This window comes from Echinops telfairi, unplaced genomic scaffold (assembly GCF_000313985.2).
Source record: "Echinops telfairi isolate 266 unplaced genomic scaffold, ASM31398v2 ScPeMD7_9;HRSCAF=40, whole genome shotgun sequence".
Taxonomy (NCBI): Eukaryota; Metazoa; Chordata; class Mammalia; order Afrosoricida; family Tenrecidae; genus Echinops; species Echinops telfairi.
Window position 1 is genome coordinate 74839603 of NW_022103906.1, and position 27344 is coordinate 74866946.

General features: G+C 46.9%; 1 protein-coding gene across 3 annotated transcripts; it reads right to left on the bottom strand.

The window, feature by feature from the left end:
- LOC101638511 (STAM binding protein) lies at window positions 1-27344 on the bottom strand. Of its 3 annotated transcripts, none has more exons than XM_004696093.2 (10): window positions 27263-27344; window positions 25388-25605; window positions 14040-14115; window positions 13570-13665; window positions 11983-12349; window positions 8231-8355; window positions 6892-7029; window positions 3217-3329; window positions 2304-2403; window positions 1-660 (listed from the first exon to the last, which is right to left on the bottom strand). In XM_004696093.2, exons 2-10 carry the CDS (start codon window positions 25588-25590, stop codon window positions 604-606), a joined length of 1275 nt encoding a protein of 424 aa, XP_004696150.1. In that variant the 5' UTR covers window positions 25591-25605; window positions 27263-27344; the 3' UTR covers window positions 1-603. The 3 variants fall into 3 exon arrangements, with proteins under 3 accessions (XP_004696150.1, XP_045142659.1, XP_045142658.1); XM_045286724.1 differs by having other exon boundaries at window positions 25388-25596; window positions 27263-27281; XM_045286723.1 differs by having other exon boundaries at window positions 27201-27281.

The following is a 27344-nucleotide window of genomic DNA, read 5'->3' on the forward strand; positions in this document are numbered from 1 at the left end:
TAAATGAACTCCTGACTTTATTGGAGAGGAATGACACCTGGGAACCTTGCTCAAGGGCAGGCATTCCTGACAGGATGATTCTGGTGTTAACAAGCCTCTGCGTCCGGGCAGATGCACGAGTTACCCCTCTTCCCTCTGCGACGTGAGCCCAAGGGTAATGCCCCAACTCCCCGGCCACCCAAGAGCTGCTCTTCCGGCTCCCCCCTTTGCAAAGGGGCCCTTCTTCAGTCCCGAGGGCAAAGAGAAACGAGCTGGTGGAGGAGTGAGGAGGGCGGGGAGGAGAAAACGTTAGCCAACAGGCACAGCGCACGAGAAGAGAGCTGGGCGTTGAGGATGCCATTCAACGTAGTGTTTGAAATCGGACCGACAGGCAGGCTGACAACGGCTTTTAATGCAATTCATGCTTTTCCCTCAGACTTGCCGAAAAATATATTCGATGATTTCCACCCCCAAATCAGAAATAGAAAAATCAGTCCCCTTCCCACAGGGGTACTTGCTTCCTATTCTACTGTAAAAGGTGCCCAGGGTCCATGGGCGTTTTTGATTGCAGGGCTACAGTACATGATGCGGTGGGAGTTCTCGGAAAGTGCCAGGGTCACAATCTCATCGTAGGTCTGTGATGGTCACCGCTCTGTCCACAACAGTCACGTGGCTGCAGTTCTGTGATGGGACAAGAAGGAAAAGTCACGAGTCTGCAAAGTTACTTCTTAACACCCCTTATTTCCAGTGCTCGTTGTAGGCCATTAGTGCCGGGTCTGAAAGCCAGATTCCCCAGAGTGCTGGAGAGGGGCCTGGAAAGAAATACCCCCCTGGTCCCTACCGGTCTGTCCACCTGCCCCGTCTTTATTTTCGAATGTGTGTGCAAGGATGTTTTCAAAGGGTCATGGAAAAATTCCTTGGTCTTCTAATTCCATTTTTATACGAACCTTCTGAAGCCCGCGTTAAGAGTCACTTGTAAAATGTACATTTGTTTAAGAGACCTGCTGGATCTGTGGTGGTCTTTTGGTCATTCTCTCAATAAAACACATCTACTCTCCCATGGGGGCTGGTAGGCTGGTTTTTGGCAGGCCCAGGGGCCTTTGTCTGTGAACACCTGGGAAATGTCATGCCAGGCTTTTATGAGCATGCAGATTCTATGCCAACATTCTGGTCCTTGGAACTTTATTCCATCCCAAAGCAGACCAGCCTGTTTAGAAACCAACAAGAAGAACACCAGCTCTGTCTTCCTTACACTGATCTGAAAATGGTCATTCTGCAAGGTGGGGCCCTGTAAGATGCAGCCAGTGCCTTTTTTACCCAGAGGTCAGCTGTCAGGACCCCACCCATGCTGGCGTCGTCTCCGAAACACCCCAGTCCCTTTAATGCAACAAGTTTCTGAGAGCCCTTTCTACACTTCCATTTGCTTCTTTTCTGAATTGAGACTGGCTCACAGCAGCAGCCCCCACCAGCAGGGAATACAGCCAATCCGAGAGGCCACCAGAGCACCCACTGACACAGAATCACGCCGTCACAGAACGCTTCCCTCCCACAACTGACATAACAGGTCAGATCCCTTTCACCTAGCGGAACTCCAGATAATCAGCGCTGCCTCACCACTTTTTCTACTTGAGGGAAAACTCACTGAATGTCAAACTAACCACTTTCAAGTTCTCCATTCAGTGTATTCATAATGGCCTGCAACCGACACCTTGATGCAGCTCCAGAACATGTCATCACCCCACTGCCCTGCCCCTGGCAGCCACTAGTCTGCTTTCATGGATTTACCTAATCCGGCTGTTTCACATGAAACGGACAGAACATGTAAGCTCGTGTGTCTGGTTTCTCACTGTCAAGGCTACCCACCGTGAAGCATGGGTCGGTGCTTCATTCCGTGTTTAGGTTGGGCTCTACCTATCTGCAGTCAATTTTCCCTCTGCATCCAGAGCTCGTATTCAAGCGCAGGCTTAGCAATGGAAGCTGATGGAGAAGCTAACATGCTAGGAGCTTTTGGCACACTGTTCAATCCTCTCAAAAATCTGCCGGTGTGGTACTGGGATTTTCATCCTCATTCCACAGATGTGAAAACGGCTGGGGGCGGGGATGACTAAGTAGTCTGATCAAAGTACACACTCACTAAGTGGCATAGCTAAGACTCAAATCCACTCCTGTCCACAGTGCCTCCCCTATGTGTCCTTCTCTAGGGAATCTGGACAGATACGTGACCCAGGCTGACTTTCTACATAGCTAAGAGGATGGAGCACCTCGTCACATCCCAGACTCCTCCCTGCTGGACGTAGCCCCAAGTTCCTCCAACAGATGCTTACACAGAACAGAGGTGGATCTTTGCTGTGGGGATGAAATCCTTTCTGGCGACAGGTAGAAATCTCCTCTAGTCCATGGTCAGTTAGTTTAAAAAATCCAGTTCTGAAATGAGAAAATGTGGGCCAGAATCAAGCAAAGGCACTCCTCTCGTCCTAAACATATAGATAGGGATACCAGAAGACAGGCTCACTTTGCGGCAGCTTCAAAGTCCTAAGACCCTTTCCCACATTGGTTTCTTGTTTTGAATTCAACAGGGCTAGCATGGAGGCAGCCTGGGCACTATGTTGTAACAAGCAAGGCTAGCTCATGATTTCAGATGGGCAGCCGTAACACATCATTGAGACCTAGGATCACATCAATAAAATGTTTACAGGGTGTCTGATCGGCCCAGGATGCTGGCTCATAGGTCCTTCACTCTGGTGAATCCATCGGAGGTAGAGTGACTCACCACTGCCCCCTCTCTCATTCCCAGTGACGGGCAGGATGGGGATGACAAAGAAGCAATACTCTGAGATCATCTATTTGATTTCAAAATTCTGTCTTGAAATTCCTGATACTTCAAGCATTTCAAATTTCTGAGAAATTTTCCTTAGGAAATCACACTGTCAGCTGTTGCTTGGGTATCTTGTTAGACACGCACGGTAGTTTGATCAGGACGTAGGCTTCTTAGAAGAGCAAATCAATACCACACTCTAGAGCAGCGGTTCTCAACCTGTAGGTTGCGACCCCTTTGAGGGTGAAGAAGTAGCCATGACAATAACTTTAGGGTTGGGGTCACCGCCACATGAGGACCTGTCTGAAAGGGCTGTGGCATGGGGAGGTGGAGAACCGCTGCTCCACAGCTCTTCTGGAGAACAAAGAGGGGAGACCTGTTCCCCAGGAGCGGAGATCCCATGTCGCCAGCCCTGTACTCACTCCTGGAACTTGGGCGAGCAGACGATGGCTATGGACTCTGGGAGCATCATCTGGTAGGAGCAGTGCGTGTGCAGGTCAACACTGGAGAGAAAGGCCGTCTGCGTGGGGTGAGTCTGGGGAGAGAGGAAGTCAGAGACACGGCACTGAGGAATCCGGGCAGGCCTCGGCCATGAGGCATGGTTAACGCCAGACACTGAAGCAGTTGGCCATCCTCGCCTTGTCAAGTACAAGGCCCTTTGCAGTCAGGGGGCTCTGGCAGCAGTTCGTAAACAGCGTCATGAGCTTCCTTCCCAATATGCTGAACAAGCACAGTTCAACACAAATCTATGGAGAGGCTCGTAATTTTCAGTTGGCCATCAAGAGTCTCTCCTCCAGTCCCCAACCAGACCTGTCTCGGCTTCAACATTATTAAGATCAAGATCACTGAAAATGAGTTCGCTCAACTTCTCCAAACATCATCTCATCTCAAAAATCTCTCTCTAGTTTTCTCTCTTCCTCCAATCCTGTCCTAAGAGGAATGAGTCTTCCCCGCTGATGAAGATGCTGTATTTCTGAGTTGATGTTTTCCTATCTCCACACAGCCCTGCCTCGCCTTCCTTCTTACATCTCCACCAGCTTTCTTGGCATAAAAACAAGCTCAGACGATCACACACAACACGACCACACGCAACACGGACGAGTACAAAAAATGTTGTTGAACAGAAGCATGACAGAAAAGAATATGTATTATATAACTCCATTCTGCAGAGTTCAAAACCAGGCAAAACTAAACTGCGTTGTGGATGGAGCCTCACTTGGCGAGCAGGGAAACTTTGGCAAAGCCAGAAAGGAGAAGTCAGAAGAGGGGCCTTGACTGGGGAGGGAGAGTGGCTTGGCGGGCTTGGAGCTGGGGACGTTTCGGGTCAGGTTTCCTTTCCTGACCTAGGCAACGGGTATGCATAAACCAAAACCAAACTGAGCGCCGTCAAGGTGATGCCAACTCGGGGTGAGGCTACAGCAAAGGGCGGAACTGCCCCGTGAGTTTCCAAGACGGTCTCTTCACGGGGATAGAAAGCCCGTCTTTCCCCCAGGAGTAGCTGGTGGTTTTGAACAGCTAGCTTTTGTTTAATGACTTATTAAAATATAGCTTTGGTTTAAGCCCTCTTAAATATAAGTTTATATTTCAAAATAAAATGGTTTTGAAAAACTAATGAGAACAGTTGATCATTCTCTTGACCTTACTGTTCCTCTGTCCTCCTCTCACCCCCTCCCCTTCGTCTCTAGCTAAGCTCCTCCAAGGGAGCCCTGGTGCTGGAATGGTTACAAATGGACCTGCTAACTGCAAGGTCAGCAGTTTGAAACCACTAGCTGCTCCGCGGGAGAGACGGCTTTCTACTTCTGTAAAGAGCTCGTCTTGGGAACTCACAGGGGCGGTTCTCCCCTGTCCAGAGGGGCTGCTATGGGCCGGCACTGACTTGAGGGCAGTGAGTGAGGAGTGGGAACTCCTCCCAAAACACTGTGCACTCACGCCCTAAGCGCACTCCGCATTGCTCACGGACTCTTACCACCCGGTGCTACTCCCACCTCACCCACTTAGTTATCAGTGCCCTCACCAAAGCCGAGAAGGCATCTGAGTCTTCACGTCCCGGTGCTCTCGGCAGCAGGTGACGGGGCAACATCCTGAATGAATTTTTAAAGCCTTCCTCCTCCTCCTCTGGCTTCTGTGCCTCACTCCTACCCGTCCCCTCACGTCTCACTGCTCTGTTTCCTTGTGAAGCCTAAACAAACGCCAAGCTGCCTGTGGGTCTCTTCTTGCTCGACACTCTTACTTCCTCTCCAGGCTTCAAAGGTCAGCTCTGCAGGCAACCCCCAGGTAGCTCACTCCTGCCTTAACCTTGCCCCATGGTCTACTCTCACTTTTCCAACAGTCTCATAACTGCCCCTGGCAAGGAGATGCCTCAGCAGTCCCCTCAATTTGCCCAGCTCAGAACGGGCCTCTGCCTGGAGGCTTCCACGGCCCACAGGCCTGACATTTCTGACTCGGCACTGACTCCTCCCTGACTCATCCCACCTTCTGGCAATTCGCTCCAACACTCATCTTCTCCTTCCCCCAAGCACTGTCACCACCCTCGAGCTCTAATTATTACTGGAGGTGGTTACAAGTCATGGCCCTGCCCAACTCTACCTCATGCTTAATTTTAAGTGCTGCAAACATTCTCCCTAATCGCCTATGTCAAAGGAGTCCTCTACCCCGATCTACCTTATATTAAAGTTTCAATGTGAAAGCTACCCCTGCCCTAATCTAGTTTATATTACATTTTCTAAAGGGGGGCTCTGAGCATAAGATTGCCCTGCTCAGAACCTGTCAGGGGTATCTACTTCCACAAATCTCTCTGCACATTGTGTCTACCCATTCAAGACCCTCCACAGCATAGCTTCCCTGGGTTTTGTGAAAACGTACCTATCCCTGCTTCCTCACACACCAGCACCCCAGCACCCCGGTCCACTCACTCACAGAGCAAGAAACAAAACCTACTGGGCTCCTGTGTTGTACCCAATACATACAATTCTCTCTGGCCCAGCACTACTTGTCAAATCCTCACCTACCTTTTAAGAGCTATCTAAATAATCATTTCCTTCATAGAACATTTCTAGACTTCCCTAAAAACACAGTAAGACCCTCCTCCCATTTTGAATTCCAAGTACTTGATTGCCACCTCTTGCGGCACGGCACGTGTGCCTCCACACGGAAGAATTCGTCTCTTCATCTCCAAGCCGGTGTGACACTAACAAGCACACTTGACTCCCGTTTATGTCCCGTCAGGTAGCAGCACGTTTCTGTTCCCTCAGACAACAACGGAGGACATGCGATAGAGAAGGCAGAACTGAAGGCACATGCAAGTGCCACACAGCTCAGGGTTTTCCAGATCATGGGAAACACCCACAAGAACTCTTCATCCTCCCACATCCATGAGCAAGGCCAACTCGCTTGTAGGCAATGCTGTCATGTCACATGAACACCGGCTTGGGAAGAACACTGAGAGCAAGGGAGAAGAAAAAGTTCTAGAGTTGAACACGGTGGCAGTTGTACAACTCTTCTTGATAGACTTGAATTACTGAGTTGCATAGCATATGGATGAACTGCTAATAAAACTGTTAAGTATAATAATAATAAAATAAAGAAAAAGGAAAAAAACTCCCAAAACAACTTGCTTTGTGAGAGTTAAGCGGTTGCAGAGAAACAGAAAGGAGATGAAGCAAGAATCCTTAGAGGAGGGATCATAATTCACCTGAACGCCACCCTCAGACGTGTGGCCACAGAGCGTGTGCGACTCTAAGAATGGCTGAAATAGCTTCCTGGGTTAACTTAAACTCTTCTGATTTTTCTGCCCTTTAGGAACAACCCATGTGCAAAGTAGACACAGCCCTCTGGCCCACGTCCACACACATTCCAGGCCAATGTCCTATCACCATTGGCACTCACAGGGAGACCGGCACTTCGGGAGAACTCGTTGATTTATTGATTCTGAAAGCCCGACGTAGTTCCCAGAAGTAAACATTGGCGAACACTAAGGACTGAATCCAAAGGTGGGGAAAACAATCTGAATGCAATTCACTCTGCTCGAAGAGAAGACTGTGTGTTTACAAACGCCCTGAGTAAAGCGGGGACTGAGCCTGAGTGCTGGGATTGCTTACGTGAATCCAGCCCAGTGTGATGAGCCCCTGCTGGTCCTGGATTAGGAAGAGCTCTTCTTCGTTCTCGGTGTTGCAATAATCAGACCCAGCACTTTGCTTGGGGATGAGAACATGGGTGATGGTAAATTCGTTCCTCATCTGCCGAAGGAGAAAACAGCTCATCACAGTTCCACGGCACTTACACAACCCACGGTGTCCCTACCATGGGAACTGCGGTTCGACAGCAGAGACAGCCCCTCCAGACAGCTTGAGGCCCTTGCTCACAAACTTTAGAGAGACTGAAGCCGAGCCCTACCCGGACCTCCATCTGGGGCTCAGCCTGGCTCATGCACCACTGCCCCGTGGGAGTTTTCTGTGGCAGCCCCGGGGGCCTACTCCGGGGTCTGGGCAGCTGCAGCCACGGCACTCTTCTCCCCCTTTGCTCCCAGGTCAAGTCTTGTTCCTTGGACACCCTCTCTCCAGGCCCTTTTCGACCTTCAAGGCTCCGTTTACGACCATCCCACCTCACTCCCTCATTCATTTGGCAATTAGTAAGAGACCCTCTACCCAAACCGAAGTTTAAGTTCGTGCCACCAGGTCAATTTCAATTCACGGCGGCCCTCGGACAGAGGAGAACCGTCCCACAGGCTTTCCCAGGTTGTCAGTTTTACTGGAGCAGACTGCCCCAGCTTTCCCCAGCCAGTGGAGTGGCTGCTGGGTGTGAACTACTGACCTCTGGTTGGCAGCTGAGTCTTTAACTGCTGTACCACTAGGGATCCTTCATAGACCAAGTGCCTCCGGTCAGCTCCTTCCTTCCTCTCAACTTCTAGTGTGCGTATTGTGCATACAGTTCGCCAGTCTGTTTATCTTATCCTCTATCTCCCTCTCTTAATAACCTACCACCATGACCGAGCAGGTGTCCAGAAAATGACAATCAGGTATTCACTGAATCTGCTTCACACTACTAGTATTAAAACCATTAGTTTCATTCATGAGATTCTGAACAGTCGATCAAATTAAAAACCAACAGCAGCTGTTGTGTCAATTCTGACTCACGGTGGTCCCATAGGACAAGGGAGAAGTGCCCTGTGGGCTTCCGAGGCTGTCAGTCTTCACAGGAGCAGAAAGGCCGCTCTCGCTCTCTTCTCTTCTCCCAAGAAGCAGCTGGTAAGTTGTTAACAAACATGAATGACCTGCTGCCCTGTACCAGTATCTGTATCGAACCCTGGGTCACCATTAGCCATGGGCCAATCAGTAGGAGGAGCAGAGCAGAGTACCTGACCCTGGCTGTCTGATCTGAGAGTTGGAAGAGGCCAAGGGGGAAGGAACATTCTCAGGTCAGGGAGGAGTTTGGTTTTACCAGTTTTCCACAGAGAATTCCGCATGTCTCTACTCCCCGGGCAGTGTTGGCACTGGCTAGCTGGAGAAACTGTGGACAGAGTCTGCCAGGCACCACCATGTGGCGCAGTCCATCAATTGTAGGCGCTGCAACAGAGAGAGGGGAGAGTCTGAGACCTCAGAGCTGGCACCCAGCAGAGCACTGCCGGCCCCTCCACTTCAGGCGGTGTGGGAGGACCTGGCCAAGGGACACAAGGAAAGGGAGCTGTGGACTTTTCTTCAACCTCTGACCACAGCCACTGGGGGTCCATTACTTCACAGCAAAAAGTAGGCTTTCATCATCCCGGTTAAGGAAGCTGAAACTACTCCTTAAAAAAAAAATCCCTGTAACACTGTAATATTCAGAAATTCTCTGCCAGAAATCTCATACAGAGGGTTAAACAAAAAAACCTCTCCTTTCAAATGAATTAAAAAAATCTTTTACCTCAGATTATATTTGTGTGACTTTCAAAGAAACACACCAGGGTATATCACTGATAACGTAGGTAAATTCACGGGGTTGTTAAAAAGGTCATGGAAAATGCATATTCAGAGAAAACGATGTAAGGTTCTTAAAATCCTTTTGCACCAAAATAAATTTGAACAACCTTGTTAGAAGGACAAGACATACATTAGAACTTTGCAAAGAGCCACTAACTGAGCAACATGAATTCTGCCCAAACCAGCAGTTTGCAAGTGGCTAACTAGTTCTCGAAAAGAAAGAGGTAACGGTGAAGATGAAGTTTACCACAACAGACAAAAAAATTAATGTTGCTCAGCCCCTAATTGAAGAGAATCAACTAAGAGCTGACAAAAAGGCCAACACTGCCGACATCTCAATTGGTTCAGCTTATACAATTCTGACTGAAAAATTAAAGTTGAACAGATTTCTGTTCAATGGGTGTGCAGATCAGCTGCAGACATGAGCAGAGTCTTCAATGGAAATGTTAAACAAGTGGGTTCAAGATCCTAGAGTGCTTTGTGGAAGAGTTATCACAGGCGATGAAACATGGCTTTACCAGTAGAATCCTGGACACGGAGCACAAAGCAATGGCTACCAGGAAGTGGAGTGTTTCAGTCACGGCAAAAGCAGGTAGAGAAGAGGCCATGGCTAGTTGTATGGCTTTCTGGAGGGCCAAGGAGCAGTAACGTCTGCTTTGTGTGAGTGTGTGTTGAGAAAGTGAGCCAGAGCTTTAGCAGAAAAACACCTGGGAGAGCGTCAGCAGAGAGTCTTTCTCACTTCCTCCGCCTCATTCCCTCATCAAACAAGAGCAGCTCTGTGAGGGATTCGAGGGGACATCACCAGGCACCCATGGGCAATCCTGATTTGGCTCCTTCTAACTTGTTTCTTAAGCTTAATATTTAAAGGGCACCCATTTTTCATCAGTTAATAGCGGTTACATTCCCAAGACCACCAGTTCCATCCATGATGACTAAATGGCTAGTATCACTACGTACAAGAGCCCTGACTTTGAGGAGCTTATTTTGAGATATAAAGGGTATATTTTTTATTCTTATTTTTTAATTCCATTTTCCCATAAACTTTTGGCAGACCCTTCATACTTACTTTTGAGCTTGGCCATTTAGAAGAGAGTGAAAATGCCAAGAAGACAAGACAACCACAACAAAAACACAGCCTGGTTTTAAATGGGGGGGAGGGCATGATCTGCAACAAAACAGCTCATACAACCGGCCTTAGAACTCCCAGTATGGACTCTACTCACGAAATAGCACCAAGAATCTCTGAGAGCCAGACAGCTACACTGGGGGAGAGGGGACATATTTCCCAGGCCCATTTTCACATTAAAACACACAGTGACGAGGAATGCTCTGGAGCGGGGTCAGAGTCAGGCCAAGAGCCACGTCATCACTCGGTAGTCTGCACGGGGTCTGAGGATGCTGCATTAAGTTTAGCCCAGACCTTTCTTTCCAATTCAGTAATCACTCAGCGCGCGTACCAAGCAGACACTGCGCTCTCAGCCTGTGAAGGCCTCAAGACCTAACCCAGAGAATCTACTTACAGACAAAGGACCAGACAGTCGGCGGGTGAAGAAACTGAATGGCATTAGAGATATAGAGAGCTCTGGGAGTTAAGAAGAGAACCAATCTGATTGAAGGGAGGAGGATCTAGAGACCTCTTCCCCCCGCTCCCCTCCCCCAACCCCCCAAAGAAAAGGTAGGCTAAGTAGAGACAAGGAGCCCTGCCGATACAGTAGTTACACATTGGGCTGCGATCTGCAAGGTTGGCAGTTCAAAACCACCAGCAACTCCATGAGAGAAAGACCGGGCTTTCTACTCCCATAAACATTTACAGTCTCGGAAACCCTCAAGGGTCACTCTGACTCAGCACTGCCAATGGCAGGGAGGTCTGATTAAGTGACAGAGAGTCTAGGAGAGGGCAGATATTAACAAAGTGCCAGAGGGTGCTCTGGGAACACCGGAGTCCAATTTGGCCTGGACAGAGCGTGCATGAAAACTCAGCAGGGGGCAATGAATGTACAAATGAGCTTTACACAATTGATGTGTGTATGGATTGTGATAAGAGTTGTATGAGCCTCTAATAAAATATTTAAAAAAAAAAAAAAAGAAAACTCAGCAGGAAGAAAAAAAATCTGCCATGTAAATCAGTAAAGCCCCAAGGCCAGGTTCCCGAACCCTTTCCCATTCCTACATTAGGCTTTTCCATGGCAAAGGGGACTTCCTCCAACCATTACTTGAGTAGGTTCCTATCCTTCTACCCTCCCCCAAACCCTAGTCTAATGATCAAGGTATACTTATCATTTACCTATTGTTATTTTCTCAACTAACCAATTATTGGTGAGAAGCAGGAAAACTGTCCATGGGTTGATGGCTAGGTTGAACTATCACTGGCCATAGATAGCTTAGGTCCCCAAACTCATTTGGCTTACCACCCCTTTCTGAAAAAAACAAAACCAACCGAAAACAAAACCAACCAACTAAAAACACTTATACCATGGCTCCTGATAATTACAAACCTATCGACTATAGACCTCATCCAGGATCAAGTGTAGACTCTGCTTTTGCAGTGCCCCACTTCGCCCCAGGCCATGCCAGAGCTTCTCAGGAGGGGTGGTCTTGCCCACTTTGGGAAACGTAACACTGATGTTTAGTGTTTACCTTTACTATGTTCCTTAATGGTTACTAATGGTTTCCAACGCAAAACAAAGAAAGCCCAGTGGACTCCAACTCACTGTGTGATCCTTTCTAGATTTTATGTGACTATAAACTTAAGAAACCAGCGAGCCTCATCTTTCACTTACAGAGTAGCTAGCTGGTGAGTCAGGGCAAGCACACTTCACATTCAGTACCCTTATTTTGGAAAAGTCAGTAGCTGAATTGCAAAGTGGCACTGTAAATTTCAAATGACCCTCTAGCAGTATCCCTTGATCATTAGAATAGATTTTTTTGGGCGGTGGGGTGGGGTAGGGTGGGAGGACAGGAAGCTATTTGCAAGACTTCAGTTGACAGCATTTCAAAACTCTGTGTAGCTCTTTAAAGTGGAGGGTCTAACTCTCAAGGACATTAACTCCACATAGAGCCTAAGATTTGAGCAAAAGCACCTTCTCCTAGTGGCTCTGTATTATATATGAGAGAGCCATGTGCTAGGGCATGGGTTTCCATGCTCAGAGTTAATGCATGATCTCAGGCGTAACCCCCCAGGATGCCTCTCCAGTGGCTACTGAGCTGGAAGAAGACCCCAACAAGCAGACTCACTACTTTCTGAGTTGCTCAGTGTCCCGGGTTTCAAGGACCTGTCCACCACAGGTGGCTTAGCTGGCTCGACACTTGTATTGCAGTCGGGAGACTGCGTGGATGAGGCAGGCGTGATGGGGAACACATCTATGGAGGGTTTGTCCACGCCAGGCACCAGTGGGCCACTGAGACCAGAGTCCACCTTTCCAAACTCCTGTACGATTTTCATCCGTTCTTTCTCTAGCTCCTGGTTCCGGATCATCTCCTCAAAGGCATGGAACTGTTCCTGTTCCAACTGCTGCTGCTTCTGCTGTGCGACCCTCTGCCTTTCCTTCTCCAGCTGCTGCTGCATGGCCAGGCTCTGGGCAAGCTCCTCTGCTTCCTTCTTCTACAGAGAAAAAAAGAAAGAAAGAAAGGATTTAGGTTAACACTGACTGAACACCTCAGGGGAAGGCAGCTTTTCAGCACAGAGATTTCCAAAGTGTATTTCTGCTCTGATCTCCCAAAGCAGGCCTCATGCTTCCCTCAGTGCCTCTACACTCTTGCGGAATACGCTCCCGCTCCTCCCTGTCAAGACACAGCGTGTCTGCTCTTAAAGCACAGTTAAAGCCCCAGTCCCCTTCTCCAATGACTCTGACCAACAGTTTCTTCTTCACTGAACTCTCAATGCAACCGAGTCTGTATCATGTGCACTTTCATAGGCTAACTGTGGCACGTAGCTATTCCCTATCCCAAATAAGGCTGTAACTGGAACGAAACCGAAGCCTGTATCCACTACACTGAGGGTCTTTGCTGAGTTTTATTTTTTTCTCCTGGTCCTGATTTCACTATAGAGTGAGGTTTCACAGAGAACAAGAACTATCGCACCACCACCTTCTTTATTAGATTTCCATTCACTGGATGCCTTAGAAGTACATGCTTCCTCACTGATCACTTCCTGCTGATGCCCATGTCGGAGTCCAGACAGGGCTCAGCGGGCAGCTACAAAATCACCTGTAAGGCCCTTCGGAACGCCTTTACAGCTGACGCACGCCCACTGAGCGCGCCCTGGGGCTTCTCCACGTGCTCTCGCTCTGCACTCTTCCCAACAGCGGCCATTCTCAATGGCTCGAAGCAGCTTCAGGTATAACCAGATGTGAATCAAAACCCTCAAATCCTCTGATATAAAACCTGTTTTGGTAAGAATTTCCAGGGTTCTGACTCTAGATCAGTGGTTCTCAACCTTCCTAATGTTGCGACCCTTTAATACAGTTCCTCATGTTGTGATGATCCCTCAACCATAAAATTATTTTCGTTGCTACTTCATCGCTGTCGTTTTGCTACTGTTATGAATTGGCAATCCCTGCAAAAGGGTCATTGGACAGGTTGAGAAGCACTGCTCTAGACGGAGGAGAGAAACAACAGATTTGCCAACCCTCACACCACCTTCCTGGACATGGACATTCAATCTGTGTGACAGTCTTTAGTCGAAACCTCTTGGGTGTTATGGATTTATCTTTTGAGGTTTCTGACCGTCATCAAAAAGCAGCAGTAACATCTGCAGCAACATCTAAGGGCAGGCCCTAGACATCCAGGCCCCCGGTTCTCTCTTTGCTGGCACACACTGACCTTCTCTTCATGGTAGTCTCGGTATTCTTTGGTATATCGTTTTAACAACTCGGCCTTCAGCTCTTCTGCTTTGGGAAACACAATCTCCTTCAATTTCTGAGATACAACACAAAATAATACAAAACGAAATACTGAGAAAGAGAAGAGTAGCAGCCAGTTAAGTAGTATATATCACCTACGTTGCTAATGTTGACAATGTTTCAAATGATTTATACTACTGTTGCTGATTTGTGATTACTGGGGGCTGGAGGGAGAATGGGGAGACACACACAGCTAGAGGTAAGTGCCCCGCCCCCCAAAAAAAATCATGGAAAAATTCCTTCATCTTTTAATTCCATTGTTCTTAGAAGTCCCTGTACACATCACGCACTGCAAGATGTGATGCTGAATCGTAGAGACGAGCGTCTACGTTCACCGGGTCTGCGTGGCTCTGAAGCGCTTAGATGGGCCACACCAAAGTGAGGGCTCACCTTTAACATGTCTTTCTTCTCAGGAATGATGGCTGACTTGTAATCCCGATGCTTTGGAAGTTTCTCAATAAAGAGTCTAAGAAAACAGATCAGAGTGATTATGATGCTAAGAACATGCCCCAAACCTCCCTAAGGAAGGCCACTCCCTTTGTCTGCAGCCTCTGATAAAGGGTTGCCCAGAGGTACATGACTGGAGCTCAGGCCCACTGGACAGGCCACATCTCCACCCATCCCCACACCCCTGTAACTGACAACTGGGTGTATGTTTGCACACGCAAGTCAGGTGTGCAACAGAATGCACTGGACTCCTACTAAAAAAACCCAAGCCTCTCCTGAGCCCCAAATGTACCTCCACAAACGTAGCAACCACAAGATGGCCTTTCAAACCCACCAGCCACTCTTCAAGAGAAAGATGAGGCTACCTGCTCCCTCCAAAACTGACAGCCTCGGAAAGCATGTCTAGGGGGCTCCGGGTCAGACTTGATTCCGCGTGGACGAAAGACTGAACTTTGGACAGGAACACGTTTCCCAAGGAAAGAGGCTGTCACACAGCCATCTTCAGAGCACAGCCTGGCAGCCAGGTGCAGAGGGCAAGCACAACACCCCTGCTCCTGTACGACCCTTTATTTTACAATGGAGACACACTTGTGTGGCAAGTTTGTGTTTGAGGGCCGCACATCAGACAACATCTCTCCTGTTATCCTTCTAGCCAACTCCTGTGCTCCTGGAGCCAGTGTAGCTCCTGCCCCTCAGTGTCATCAGAGAGGGGCTCCATCTCTCACACGTTTGGGGCGGCTGTCCTGGAAAAGTATTCGATTGGGGTGATTGGGGATGGGCTACTTGTGTGAGCTTTAAAACCCTGGTGTTTTGTTTGTTTATTTTCCTCTGAGGTTCATTCTCTTTCCGAGAAGCATATTCCTTCCATCCTACCAAGCCACGAGATGCTCAGCTCACCCATGTGTCACGTGTGTAATTTATGCAAATGACACATGTAATAAGTGTTGTCCCCTTTGATGAACAGTTCGCAAAGAAGCAAGTCCAACAAAAAGACCAGAGCAGTTGCCCGCCATCATGCCAGTTCCAATGACGCTCCCCTCACCGTGTGGCGGCAGAGACTGTGCCCCTGGGCTTTCAAAGTCCAATTTGTCGGAAGCAGCCTGCCTGTGTTCTTCCCTGGTGCCTATGTGTGACCTCAACCCAGCAGGTGTTCGGCTACCAGGCAAGAGCACTAACCGTCTGGACCACCCAGAGCATACTACAGAGATGCAAGACGCTAGATTTCCCCTTTCAGCTGTTGACCTCAGCCAGAGAGCCTAGCAGGGGCAATAACGGCAATCAATTCATACACCTCTAGCATTTAACACCAACATAAGGACAGTGGGGAGTTCAGTAACTTGTCACAGCTAGAAAGTGACTGACTCAGAATCGCCACCCTGGTGGGCTAGCTCCAGCCTCCGCTTTTAACCAATGCACTGCCCTGGCCTACACACGGCTCCTGGAATTTCCAGGACTGGTGGAGGAATTCTGAACCAAGATGTCTTTTGATAGAGTACCTTGTAAGAAATGAGACCAAAAAGAAGTGTGTTGAGGGTAGCTTGCCTGCGACTGAAAGTATTCCACTGTAATTGGGATAAATGGGTTCTCTTCCATTTTTCTATTCAGGGGGTACGAGTAACTGTAGGAAAAATCCTGAGTTAGAGGAAGGATTGAACCCCTACCCCCAAGCAAACCTCTATCAATGAGCCCTTGTCCTTCAGCTCTATGTAAGGCATTTGGAAATTTTATTCCATTGGACTTACTGGTTAGCAGTCAAAAGCATTACCAATTTATGCCACCCAAGGATCCCAACCAAGTACCAGCCCTCTCAGATAAGGATGAATCCTAAAATCAAGGTGATTCTAAAAATCTTCCCTTTGGGTTCATAAGATATGGGTTTCCTACACTTAAATAGGTCTCCATTCATCTGTTCAAATCGTAAGGTTCTGAAAAGGATATTAAGATAAATCCGACAGTTCTCATGTTCAAGAGACCTAGAATTCAGTAGCTCTGTCAGTGTTGACCACCCTCAGCAGGTTGGAGGTCTCTGGGATGAAGCTCGAGCTAACCAAGCACGTCATTAAACACCACAGTCTGTGTTCTCAGGCTGAAGAGCTGGGCCGTTGACTCCGAGGCCAGGGATTTTTGTGACGCACACTTCTTGATATTCTCACCAAAGGCAACACAGTCCTTGGTATAGAGAGGCACTCAAATACCGAATAAAATGGTCTAGAAACTTGAGGGCGAGTTAAGTGACAAACAGAAGGTGTGGGTGGTGCATAGAATATGCTGCTGCTGCTGAGATTTGGGCTCACAGAAACCCGGGGCCCAGCGAGTGTTCCAGGCTGGACTCCAGACAGGAGATCTTCACGGCTTTCTCCTGCAGAGACCCTGGATGAGTTCAAACTCCCAACCGTGCAATTAGCGGCCGTGCCTTTGCCCATTGTACCACCAGGGCTCCTTACACAACACACTACCTTTGCGTAAGCATAACAAAAAGGGGGATGTGTGTGTGTGATTATCCCCTTAGTTTGCAAGTACATACAGAAAGAGAGGCAGAACACGCAAAAAGCACCCCCTCACAGCCATTGAGTCGGTTCTGACTCATAGTGACCTTATAGGACAGAGTAGAGCTGCTCTTGGGGTTTCTGAGGCTGTAAAGCCTCAGCTTTTTCCATTGCATTAGTTAGTGGGTTTGAACTGCTGACCTTGAGATTGGCAGGCCAAACTGTAGTCCATAGAAATGAACAGGAGTGGAGGGCAGGCCAAGTAAAATAGGTGAGAGAAGAAGAGTGGGTGTAAAACTTTTCAACATATGAGTACTAATTCAATTCTAAACCATGTAACAGAATCAGGTTTATTAAAATGAGACAAAAACGAAAAACTCACTGCCATGGAGTTGATGCTGACTCCTAGCTCCCCTGCAGGCTGGGGTAGAATTACCCCTATGAGTTTCTGAGACTGTATCTCTTTAAGGGGTAGAGAGCTCTGCCTTTTTGGTGATTTCAAACAGCTGACCTGGAAGTTAGCAGCCCAATGCATAATCACTGAACCCCCAAACTTATACCCAGATCCTTTCCCCTTGAGTAACCATTGTCAGTTTTCTGAATGGGGAGCGGACATACAAATAGCAGACTCCATAGAAAGGAGAGAATGGGCAACATAAGCTGTTATTCATTCTGGAGGGGAGAGAGCTTACTGGTTGGCAGGACACGCCCTGAAGCTGCCCTACTTGGGTTCAAAACACTGGCTTTGCCCCATACTATCTGTGTCATTTCACTTCACCATGCCTCAACTCCTTTGTACAGACACAAACTGCTATTACTCGAGGCTTAAAGGGCTGCACACAGGGCCTCGAAGAGAGCTAACATCTGCTGTGTCCTTGCAAGATGGTCTTTCATTTGTAAACAAATAAAACGGGACAAAGAGTAATAATCCCTCAACATAAAGTGAGGACTTGAGTGACTAATAACAATATTGGTTCTCTATACTTTCTGTGAACCTAAAATTGAACTGAAAATAAAACCTACTGGGTGGAGGTAATGGAGGGAGGGAGAAAAAAGTGTAGTTGATACCAAGGGCTCAAGCAGAAAGAAAATGGTTTGGAAATGTTGATGGCAGCATATGTACAAGTGTGCTTAATACAAGTGAATGATGGGTTGTTATAAGATTTGTAAGAGCCCCCCAATAGAATGATTAATTAAAAAATAAATTAAATTTTATAAAAAGCCTACTATTAAAAAACAAAACAAGAGCAAAAAACAAGCAAGAACAAGAGATGGAAGATGCTACCACCAGGGCTAGAAACTTTCTAGACACAGAATAGCTGTGGCCCAGATGTAAACTGTTCTCTGGGGTTATATCTGGTTGCAGCCTCCATAAAGGAAATGTATCAAAGTAAACCAAGATGCTTTGGCCAGGTCATCCCCACGCAAAGCAGTGGAAAAAGAAGAGACACACGGAAAAACAAATGCAACATGAAATAAAGGAACCGGTGCTCCGCTTTACTCACAAAGGAGGAAATTCTAATTCGGATGAAATCCTGTTCTTACGAATTGGGGGTGGTCAAAGCAGGAGGGAAGATTACAGCTAATGAACTGCCCTCCTTCCCTGCGAGTGGGATTGTAAATCAATAGCCTTTCTTTCCTGGAGGGTGGGAGGCAAGTCATCAAATTTTTAAAGATGTGCACGTTTTATTTTTCAGATAAGTAATGCAAAGTGTTCAGTGTGAGTCTGTCTCAACATTGCACGCTTGCAGCGAGCAACCTGACACACAACCTCCGTGCCCCGGGGCTCCTAGTCAAACACTGCATGCTTAAATGGAACATCATTCCTTTTTTATCTGAAAATCACGTCTAATTGAGTGAGTTGTACTTTGCTTTTCTTCTTATATCCTTCAAACTCACAACTCCACCCTAAGGTTTCAGCCTAGAAATCATCACACAAGGGTACAAAGACATTTCTTGGGGAGGTGTGGCAGAGGTTTGGGGAGCTTTGAACAATGAGGACAAGAAAGAAAGCACATGTTCTAAAATTGATTGTGGAGATGACTGCACGGCTCTTTTTAATATGACTGAACTCCTGAATTGTATGACAACTGAATTATATGCGGATAAAACTGTTAAAATAAAAAAAGTAAAAAAAAAAACTGTTAAAAGAAAGAAAGGAATCTCTAAGACTATTCAATATACAGCATCACCCAGACTGTGGGGAGAACAAAAAACAAACTAAATGTCCACCAACAGGGGCTGTTTAATCCATTACAGCTCACCTACAGGTGAAAAACATGTATTCCTTCTGTCCATACATTTGTATTGAGCATCAACTATGTGACAAGTATTTTATTTGACTGGAGATATCTCAGTTAAACATCAGCACCCCCACCCCCAGCCCACCCCCAGTGTCCCACACAAGGAGTGAGCAGACAATAAATAATGCCAAAAGGCAGGTTATTAAGTGCTAAGACAAACTAGCTATTAGCAGGGAAGAGAATGGGAGGGGATGGAGAGGGGCTGGGAAGAGGGCAGGAAGGGAGGCAACACTGAGAAGGTGGTCCCTGGGTGAAGCCTTGGAGGGAGGGAGGGAGGCGGGAAGAGATGTGGGCCAAGAGTGTCCCAGGCAGAAGGAACAGCCTGAGCGTTTGAGTTGGGTCCCCGTGTTCTGACACAGAAAGACACCCGTTAAGCAAGTTGCCGAATGTAGGGGCCCATTCATGACTTAGGACACAGAGGACGCACACACACCACCATCACCTGCGCTGCCGGCCCTGCCCGCACAAGAAACCCAACTTTGCATTGATGCGCTCTATCTGACTTGGCTGTTTGAAAGAAAAATCTCAAATCAAGAACAAGTATCAGTTGTATCTGAAAATAACCAATTCAAAAAGGCAAGCTAAGTTCTATCCCAGGAGCGAATAAAAGGACTCTCAGCTCACTGCTTTCCATCTGAAAAGTGAACCAGCAAAATAGGCCTGCCCACAAATGGAAACTCTCCTCCACCTATCAGGCCCAGCCTCAGTGGTCCTCATTTGCACCCAGAAGACAGTGAGGTTGAGAAAGTGGTTTGTGCTGTTTGTGCTGCAGGAGGCCCACAGGGCTGCCTGCTCTACAGCTCCCTCTATGCAAGTCCATCCATGACCATAAAAAGCTGTGAAAGAATCCACTGTCGGGGGTGTTGTCTGTACTCACCGTGAAAATATGCACTGATTTAATGTGCTGAAGAGCTTTCTTCTATACGGGGTCTGCAAAAGGCAAAGCATTCCTCGGGCTGGGAAAGCTACTGAGGGGGAAGTGGGCCTGAGGTCACTGAGATGCCTGGACTGCTTCAGGACAAAGAACACACATGCCTTTTTAGTGCCTGAATTAAAGTATCCACAAAAGGTCTAGAACAATGATTCTCAAATGCAGGAGAGGCAGAGGGCTGGAGAGGCACTGTCCTCCCCTCCTCTGCCTCAGTTGTAATAATGGTCAAAGAGGGCCACTGGTACTGACAGGAATACGCCAATTAAAACGGGGCAGGAAGCAGACTGAGGTAGAAAAATAAAATTGGGGGTGAGGATGGGGGGGCACAGTGAGGTAAGGGGAAGGAAAGGAGGCCAGCAGTTCACAGAATGAGAATTTCTGCAAGGAGACAATGAAGGTAACTCTAGTTATGGCTTCTGGCCCAATTAAGTCTAAAGACCAACAAATGAAGTGAGTGATTAGTGATTAGTTCGACTCCTTCAGGCTCATCTTGTTGAATGGGATACCTTCCACGGGGCCTGACTCCCACATCAGTCTTTGCTGCTCATACTGATGTTCGTGCCACTCAAAGGAACGCCAAGTCCCATTAAAAAACCCAGCTTACTAAAGATTCCTGTTACACTTCAGCCGATCCCTTTTTGCCTGCGCTGAGTTCCTTGCTACAATCCTCTCTCTGCTCTGTACCATCTGCCTCTCCTTCACCAGATCCTTTCTCACCAGGACAAACACATCCTCTAGAAACTCCCAAAACACACACACACACACACACACACACACACACACACACACACACACACACACACTATCTGATCCTGGTCTGTCTTCAGCTACTTTCCCATTTTTCCACCTTCCCTCCGATTCAAACTTCTCCAAAGAGGTGTCTGTTCCACAGGTTGGCAAAATAAAGTTGTATTGGAATACAACCACCGCCACCCCTCCATTTAAGTATTGTCCATGCTGGATGCTTACATGTTACAAGAGACGACATGGTTCGCAAAGCCAAAAGCAAGTCACATCTGGGCCTTGACTAGATAAGTGAAGTCCCGGGGTGGCCAACGGTGACGTGTCCACTCCTGGCACAAAGCTGGCAGGAGGAATTAAGTCAGTGATGGTCGGGAAGGCAGGTCTGGTAGGGTGTTCTGCTGCCCAGAGGTGAGAGCTTGAAATCCCTGGGGGGCAGTTTTACTCAGATGGCAGCTAATAGTAACAGAGAAAGTGTGCCAACCTCTGATCTATATTCACCATCTCTACTTTCTAACAGAACACTGACTTTTTTTAACCCATGCCAATCTAGTGTCTTTCAGCCTTTGAGGGAAATTGCTTACCAAGATCAACGACATTACAGCACCGCATGGAGGTACTCTCTCTTCAACTCTGAACTCTCTCCGCTTCCGGGGCCCATGCTCTCCTGGCTCTCCCCTCCTGCCTCTCAAACATTCCTTCAACTCTTACACCGTTTCTAACCAGGCTCCGGCTCCTTCTCCTCTCATTCTACAGTCTCATTATCAAGGTTTCTTTTTTTTTTTGATCAACATTTTGATCCTGTTATGTGCCATGGACCTTCTGCAATAAGGTGAAGTTTAGGGACACTTTCTAGGATAATTTTTAAAGGAATAATGGAAAATAAAAAGAATTATAATATAAAGGACCTGTGATCCGTAAGGTCCACAGTTGGAAGAACACCAGCCAGTTCTTGGGAGAAAGACAGGCCTTTTTTCTATTCCCATAAATAGTTAGTCTTGGAAACTCAGAGAGGCAGGTCCACCCTGTCCTACAGGGTCATTATGAGCCAGCATCAATTTGATGGCAGTAAGCTTTTTGGTTATAAAAGAACAATTTTACTGAAATAAAGCCTTCAAAATATACAAAAATTGTGACACTTTTAATACATGTGCTTGATAATGCAATATGATATCTATATGTCTACAAGGAAAACTAGTTAATTCAGCTATTGTTCAAATTTACTCACCAACCACTAATGCCAAAGATGAAGACATTAAGATTTTTACCAGCTTCTGCCATCTGAGACTGGTCAAACATACAGTCAATGTGTACTGATAATTACTGGCAATTAGAAGGTGATAGGTAGAAAGAAAGAATGATTTAAAAAACTCAAACCCACTGCCACCAAGTCAATTTAAACTCACAGTGCCCCTCTGGAGGGTTTCTGAGAGTGTAAATCTTCACAAGAGCAGCTAGCCTCATCTTTCTTCCATGGAGTGGCTGTTGGCTTGAACCACCAACCTGCAGTTAGCAGCTCAAGGATTAACTCACAATGCCACTAGGACTCTGTGGCTGAAAAATAAGGCATTGTTGAAAGAAATAGCACCAGAGATCACATGTTATGAATTTACAAGATCAACGGCTTATTGGTGGCACGTAATATTTTTGCAACAGCATAACGACTGCATATATGGAAGAGAGAAAATCAAGCTCAGTATCATCAGTCAGAACAAGTGGCCAACTGCAGAACAGACCATCAAGTGCTCACACACAAGTTCAAGTTGAAGCTGAAGAAAAACAATAAGGCCATGAGGACCAAAATATAATCTTGAGTGTATCCCACCTGAATTTAGAGCCCACCTCAAACAACGATCTGATGCACAGTGACTGAAGGCCAGACAAGTTGTTTGGGGGGCATCAAGAATATCATACATGAAGAAAGCAATGGGTCATTAAAAAAACAGGAAAGATCAAAATGGATGTCAGAAGAGACTCTGAGACTTGCTCTTGAATGTCGAAGAGCTAAAGAAAAAGGAAGACATGATTAATTAAAAGCACTAACCAGATTACAAAGGGTGCCTCAAGAAGACAAAGTAAAATATAATAAAATGCACATAGACAAAATTGAAGAAAAAATTCAAGCTGAGTGTAGGACTTTATTAAAAGACAAAATAGAAGATAGAAGGAATCCACAAAGCCACAATACCAAAAAGCCTTGTCTGACATTCAGTGATTTTAGGAGGTAGCATACGATCAAGAACCAACGGTGTGAAAGGAAGGTTGTTGTCGAAGGTGCATGGCCGGCATTAATGAAAAGCAAGTGCCGGGAGTGGACAGACTATCAACTGGGATATTTTGACACATGTCTGCAACTCTGAAATGATACCAAGAAATTTTGAAAATAGTAACCTGGCCAACCAACTGGAAGAGATCCCTATCTGTGCCCACTCCAAAGAAAGGTGACTCCACAAAAGGCAGAGATGATCAAACACTATCGCTCATACCACGAGCAAGTTAAATTCTGCTGAAAATAATTTTAAAATGCATGCAGCAGTCCATCACCAGAGAACTTCCAGAAATTCCAGTCAGTTCAGAGGGACATGGAACGAGTACAACCACTGACATTAGAAGGATCCCGGTTGAAGGTAGAGACTGCCGCAAAAATGTTTACCTATGTTTTATAGGATATGCAAAGGCATTTGCCTGTGTGGATCATAACAAAACTATGGATAACAGTGCGAAGAATCAGAACTCTACACCTAATTGTACTCATGTGGAACCTATACATAGACCAAGCGGCAGCCATTAAAATAGAAAATGGGAATACTGCATGGTTTAAAATCACAATGGTGTGCGTGATCATACTTATTCAATGTGCATGCTGAGCAAATAATCTAAAAAGCTGGACAAACCTTCTTGTATGAAGAATGCAGAATCAGGATTGGAGGAAAGCTCATAAGAACCTGCGATATGTAGATGACATAAGCTTGCTGGCTAAAACCTAGGAAGACTTGAAGAACTTACTGATGAAGATAAGAGATTCTAGCCTTCAACCTCAATATAAAGAAAAAAAAACAACCCGTATACCTAGATCAATAAGCAACATCCTACATGGGGAAAATACTGAAGTGGTCCGGGATTTCATTTTGCTTGAATCTCTATCAACGCCCATGGAGGCAGTCATCAAGAAATCAGATGGCGTATTGTACTGGGCAGATCTGCTGCAAAGGGGATCTTTAGATTGTTAAAAAGCAGTGGCCACCTTGAGGACTAAGGTGGGCCGGACTGAAGGCAGGATGGTTTCAATTGTCTCACAGACGTGGGAAAGCAAACAATAAGTAAGCAAGACCGCAGCAGTTTTGCCTCAGAATTGAGGTGACAAAGAACACTGAAGATTGCCGGAAGACAGAACAAATCTGTCTTGGAAGAAGTACAGCTGGAATGTGCCTAGGAAGTGAGGCTGGGAAGACTTCATGTATGTTGGTCATATGATCAGGAGGGACCAGTCCCAGAAGGACGACATCGGGCTTGGTAGAGGGCTGGTGAAAATGAGAACTCAACTCACTGCCATCTAGTCAATGGTGACTCACGGCAACCCTCTAGGACCGGATAGAACTACCCATGTTTCTGAGACTGTAACTCAGCGTTTCTCAACCTGTGGGTCTCGAATTCTTTGGGGGGGGGGAGGTGTCGAATGACCCTTTCACAGGGGCCACCTAAGACTATCGGAAAATACATATTTCTGATGGTCTTAAGAACCGAGACACTGCTCTTCTATCCGTTTCCAGGCAGGTCTGCCCACAAGCAGATATGTACCCACATGAAGACTATTATCGATGCTATACCATGCTTCAAGACAAAATTTCATTTATTTGTCATTAGAAATAAATATTTCACAATATATAATTACATCTTGTTTTTGTGATTAATCACTGTGCTTTCATTATGTTCAATTTGTAACAATGAAAATACATCCTGCATATCAGATATTTACATGATGATTCATCACAGTAGCAAATGACAGTTATGAAGTAGCAACTAAAATGATTTTATGGTCGGGGTCACCACAACATGAGGAACTGTATTAAAGGGTCACGGAATTAGGAAGGTTAAGAACCACTGCTGTAACTGTTTCTGGGAATAGCAAGCCTGTCTTTCCCCACCAAATGAGAAAGACTCCAGGAAAATTGAGGGGATGCCACAAGCCTGGAGAGTGTTTTGTTCTGTTCTGCATAGGGTCACTATGAGTAAGAAATGACTCAACGGCATGTAACAACGACAAGTGACATATATAATTTCATTGTCACTGGGCTTTCAATTATCTTCTGTTTATAGTACTGAAATCTTCTTCTATTTATGTTGCTTAACCTAAGATGCTAAGCAACTCAAGGTTTTATTATGATGAGCCATATAAAACTGCTGGTGGCCACTAATTATTTGATGACTCATTAAAAAGTTTTAAGAAATAATACTTTCTCCTAAATTACTCAATTTGCTGCAAAATAAGAAGTCAGGAATTTGTGTTCCTCACTTTAACCATAACCCTAGAACCGGTTGCCTTAAGAGAGCAGAAAACATTCTTCAGTAGATACTAGTTTAATCACTGACTCTTGCCTAACAGTGGGCCAGGTGGGCACAGGTCAAGAGCTAGGCCTCTTACTCATGGAATTACTGAGTCATGAAATGACACCTACACTACTGGTGCCTTTGAATGCCAATGACAATTGATATGTAGGAGCTTCGGCACAAAATGATTAATGCTCGTGATGTTATAAAGGTCTCCGGTTTTTTAGAAGAGCTGAGCCAAGGAAGTAAGCAAGCAGAAAAAGGATATTGTGGGTGTCTTACGTGATATACTTGTTATAGAGGATGAAGGCATGTTCGGTGTTGCCTTCCTCTGAGTAAATGGATGCCATTCGGATCATCTCCACTCCAGAGCGGAAGTACCGGCGGGGTGGAATGTCTTCGTTCACTTCCACTGCACTACCCAGTTGAGAGAGAGCCCTCACCCGGTCTTCAGGCGGGAGGCTCACATCCCCATGGTCAGGCATCAGGACCTAGAAGTTCTAAGAGGGGAAAGAGAAAAGAGTTGGTATCAGCACCACGCCCTCCAGGATTTCAGCACAGCACAGCATGCAGCCTGTTTACCTCACAGGCCCAGACAAAGGATCCTGTGTTGTATGGGCTTCTATCAAAAAGGCCTCTGTGCTACAAAATCGTCTGAGCCTCTGGGAAGCCTGTATCACAATCAAAGCATTGACAAAATACCAAACCTACAATTGGAAGGGCCCTGGTGGGGTAGTGGTTAAGCGTTGGGCTGGGTGCAGTCCAAATGGTTGGCAGTTGGGAACCACCAGCAGCTCCCCGGGGGAGGCGGGGAGACTAGGCTTTCTAGTACTCCCATAAACAGTCTCGGAAACCGGCAAGGGGTGGCGCTGAGTCAGCATTGTTTTGTTTGGTTAGGTGGCATAGGGAGTTCAGCTGGGCCCTTCATTCCCTGTCATTGGGTGTCTCTGCCCAAAGCACCCGAAACAAAGACAGTATCTCACTCCACTCCCCACTCCCCTCATTTCTGCTTCTAGCTTCTTTCACTTCACGCGTCCACTGCAGGACCTCACAGAGTACCCTGAATGAACTTTTGTGAGGATGGTTACCTGCCTGCGTTGGATTCTTTTCATTTAATTTGAGAGTACCTGCAATTTTTCCTGTAGTGCATTTTTGCAAACTTGAGCACAAGGTAGGTTACGGGGAACTGGTCTGAGAAGGGCTGTTCATAATCATTATCCTGCTCACTAAACTACTACTCCAACTGAATACACATTGTCCTTCATCAACTCCTGCCATGGAATTTCCATCCTAAAATAGCCATTTACCCAATACCCAAGTCTATCTTCAAAGGCGAAGCATTCTTTGAATAACAGCACAAAAGGTACCGAGGTAACTTGTAACTTTTAAAAAGGAAGAAAGGCCTGGGAATTTGATGCTGTTAGAATTAGACTCCCACTTCCAGCCAAGCATCTCCCCTCTCCCATCATCTCCAAAAGCAATCTGGGGATTCGACACACACTGACTTACAGAACACCCTAACCAGCATGTTTTGTCCTCCTATCTTTTGCTTCCGTCAGAATTCTGACCTGCCCAGAGATGCTGACAACAGGTCCTCTCAGAAAAGTCTACTCTTGGCCAATTCTATCTCTAGGCCCCTCCCACATTCAGGGCACACTTCCTTCGCCAAACTTCCCCCTTTAAACCACTCTTACTAATAGCACAAAAGCCGTGGGCTCTGCACAGGATGCAGAGGCGGGGCGTCTCCCACAGTGCGTTTCCAGGAGCTCAGAGGACGTAAACTGATCTGAAACACACGCACACCCCGCCCCGCGGTTTTCCACGTAAACTAGCTGAAGCGGAGGCGGCTTAGGGCATCTCGATGCCTCTCGGGCGGGGGGCAACTTTTCGGGTTAAGAAGAAAGCCCCCTTCCCGGCGAGCAGCGGTCCCGGGGACCACAGGGCTGAACAACCCTGAGGGGACCGCCTCCGCAGAGAAGAAAGTGGCATCATGAACTGTGGGAGAACGAGGCGGCGGCTCAAAGAAGCCGCAGAAATGGGGGTGTAGGAGGAGGGAGGGGCGTAGACCGTGGGAGGGAACCGAGTGACCACTAGCCTCGCACGCGGCGGGCCGGGCAAGAGGCGCGGGCAGGAGAAGGCTGCAGGCTCCACACTCACGGCGGCCGCTTCACTCCAGAATCCGACCACGCTCGCCTCACCACATACCCAGGACCAGGCCCCACCTTTCCCACTCCGACGA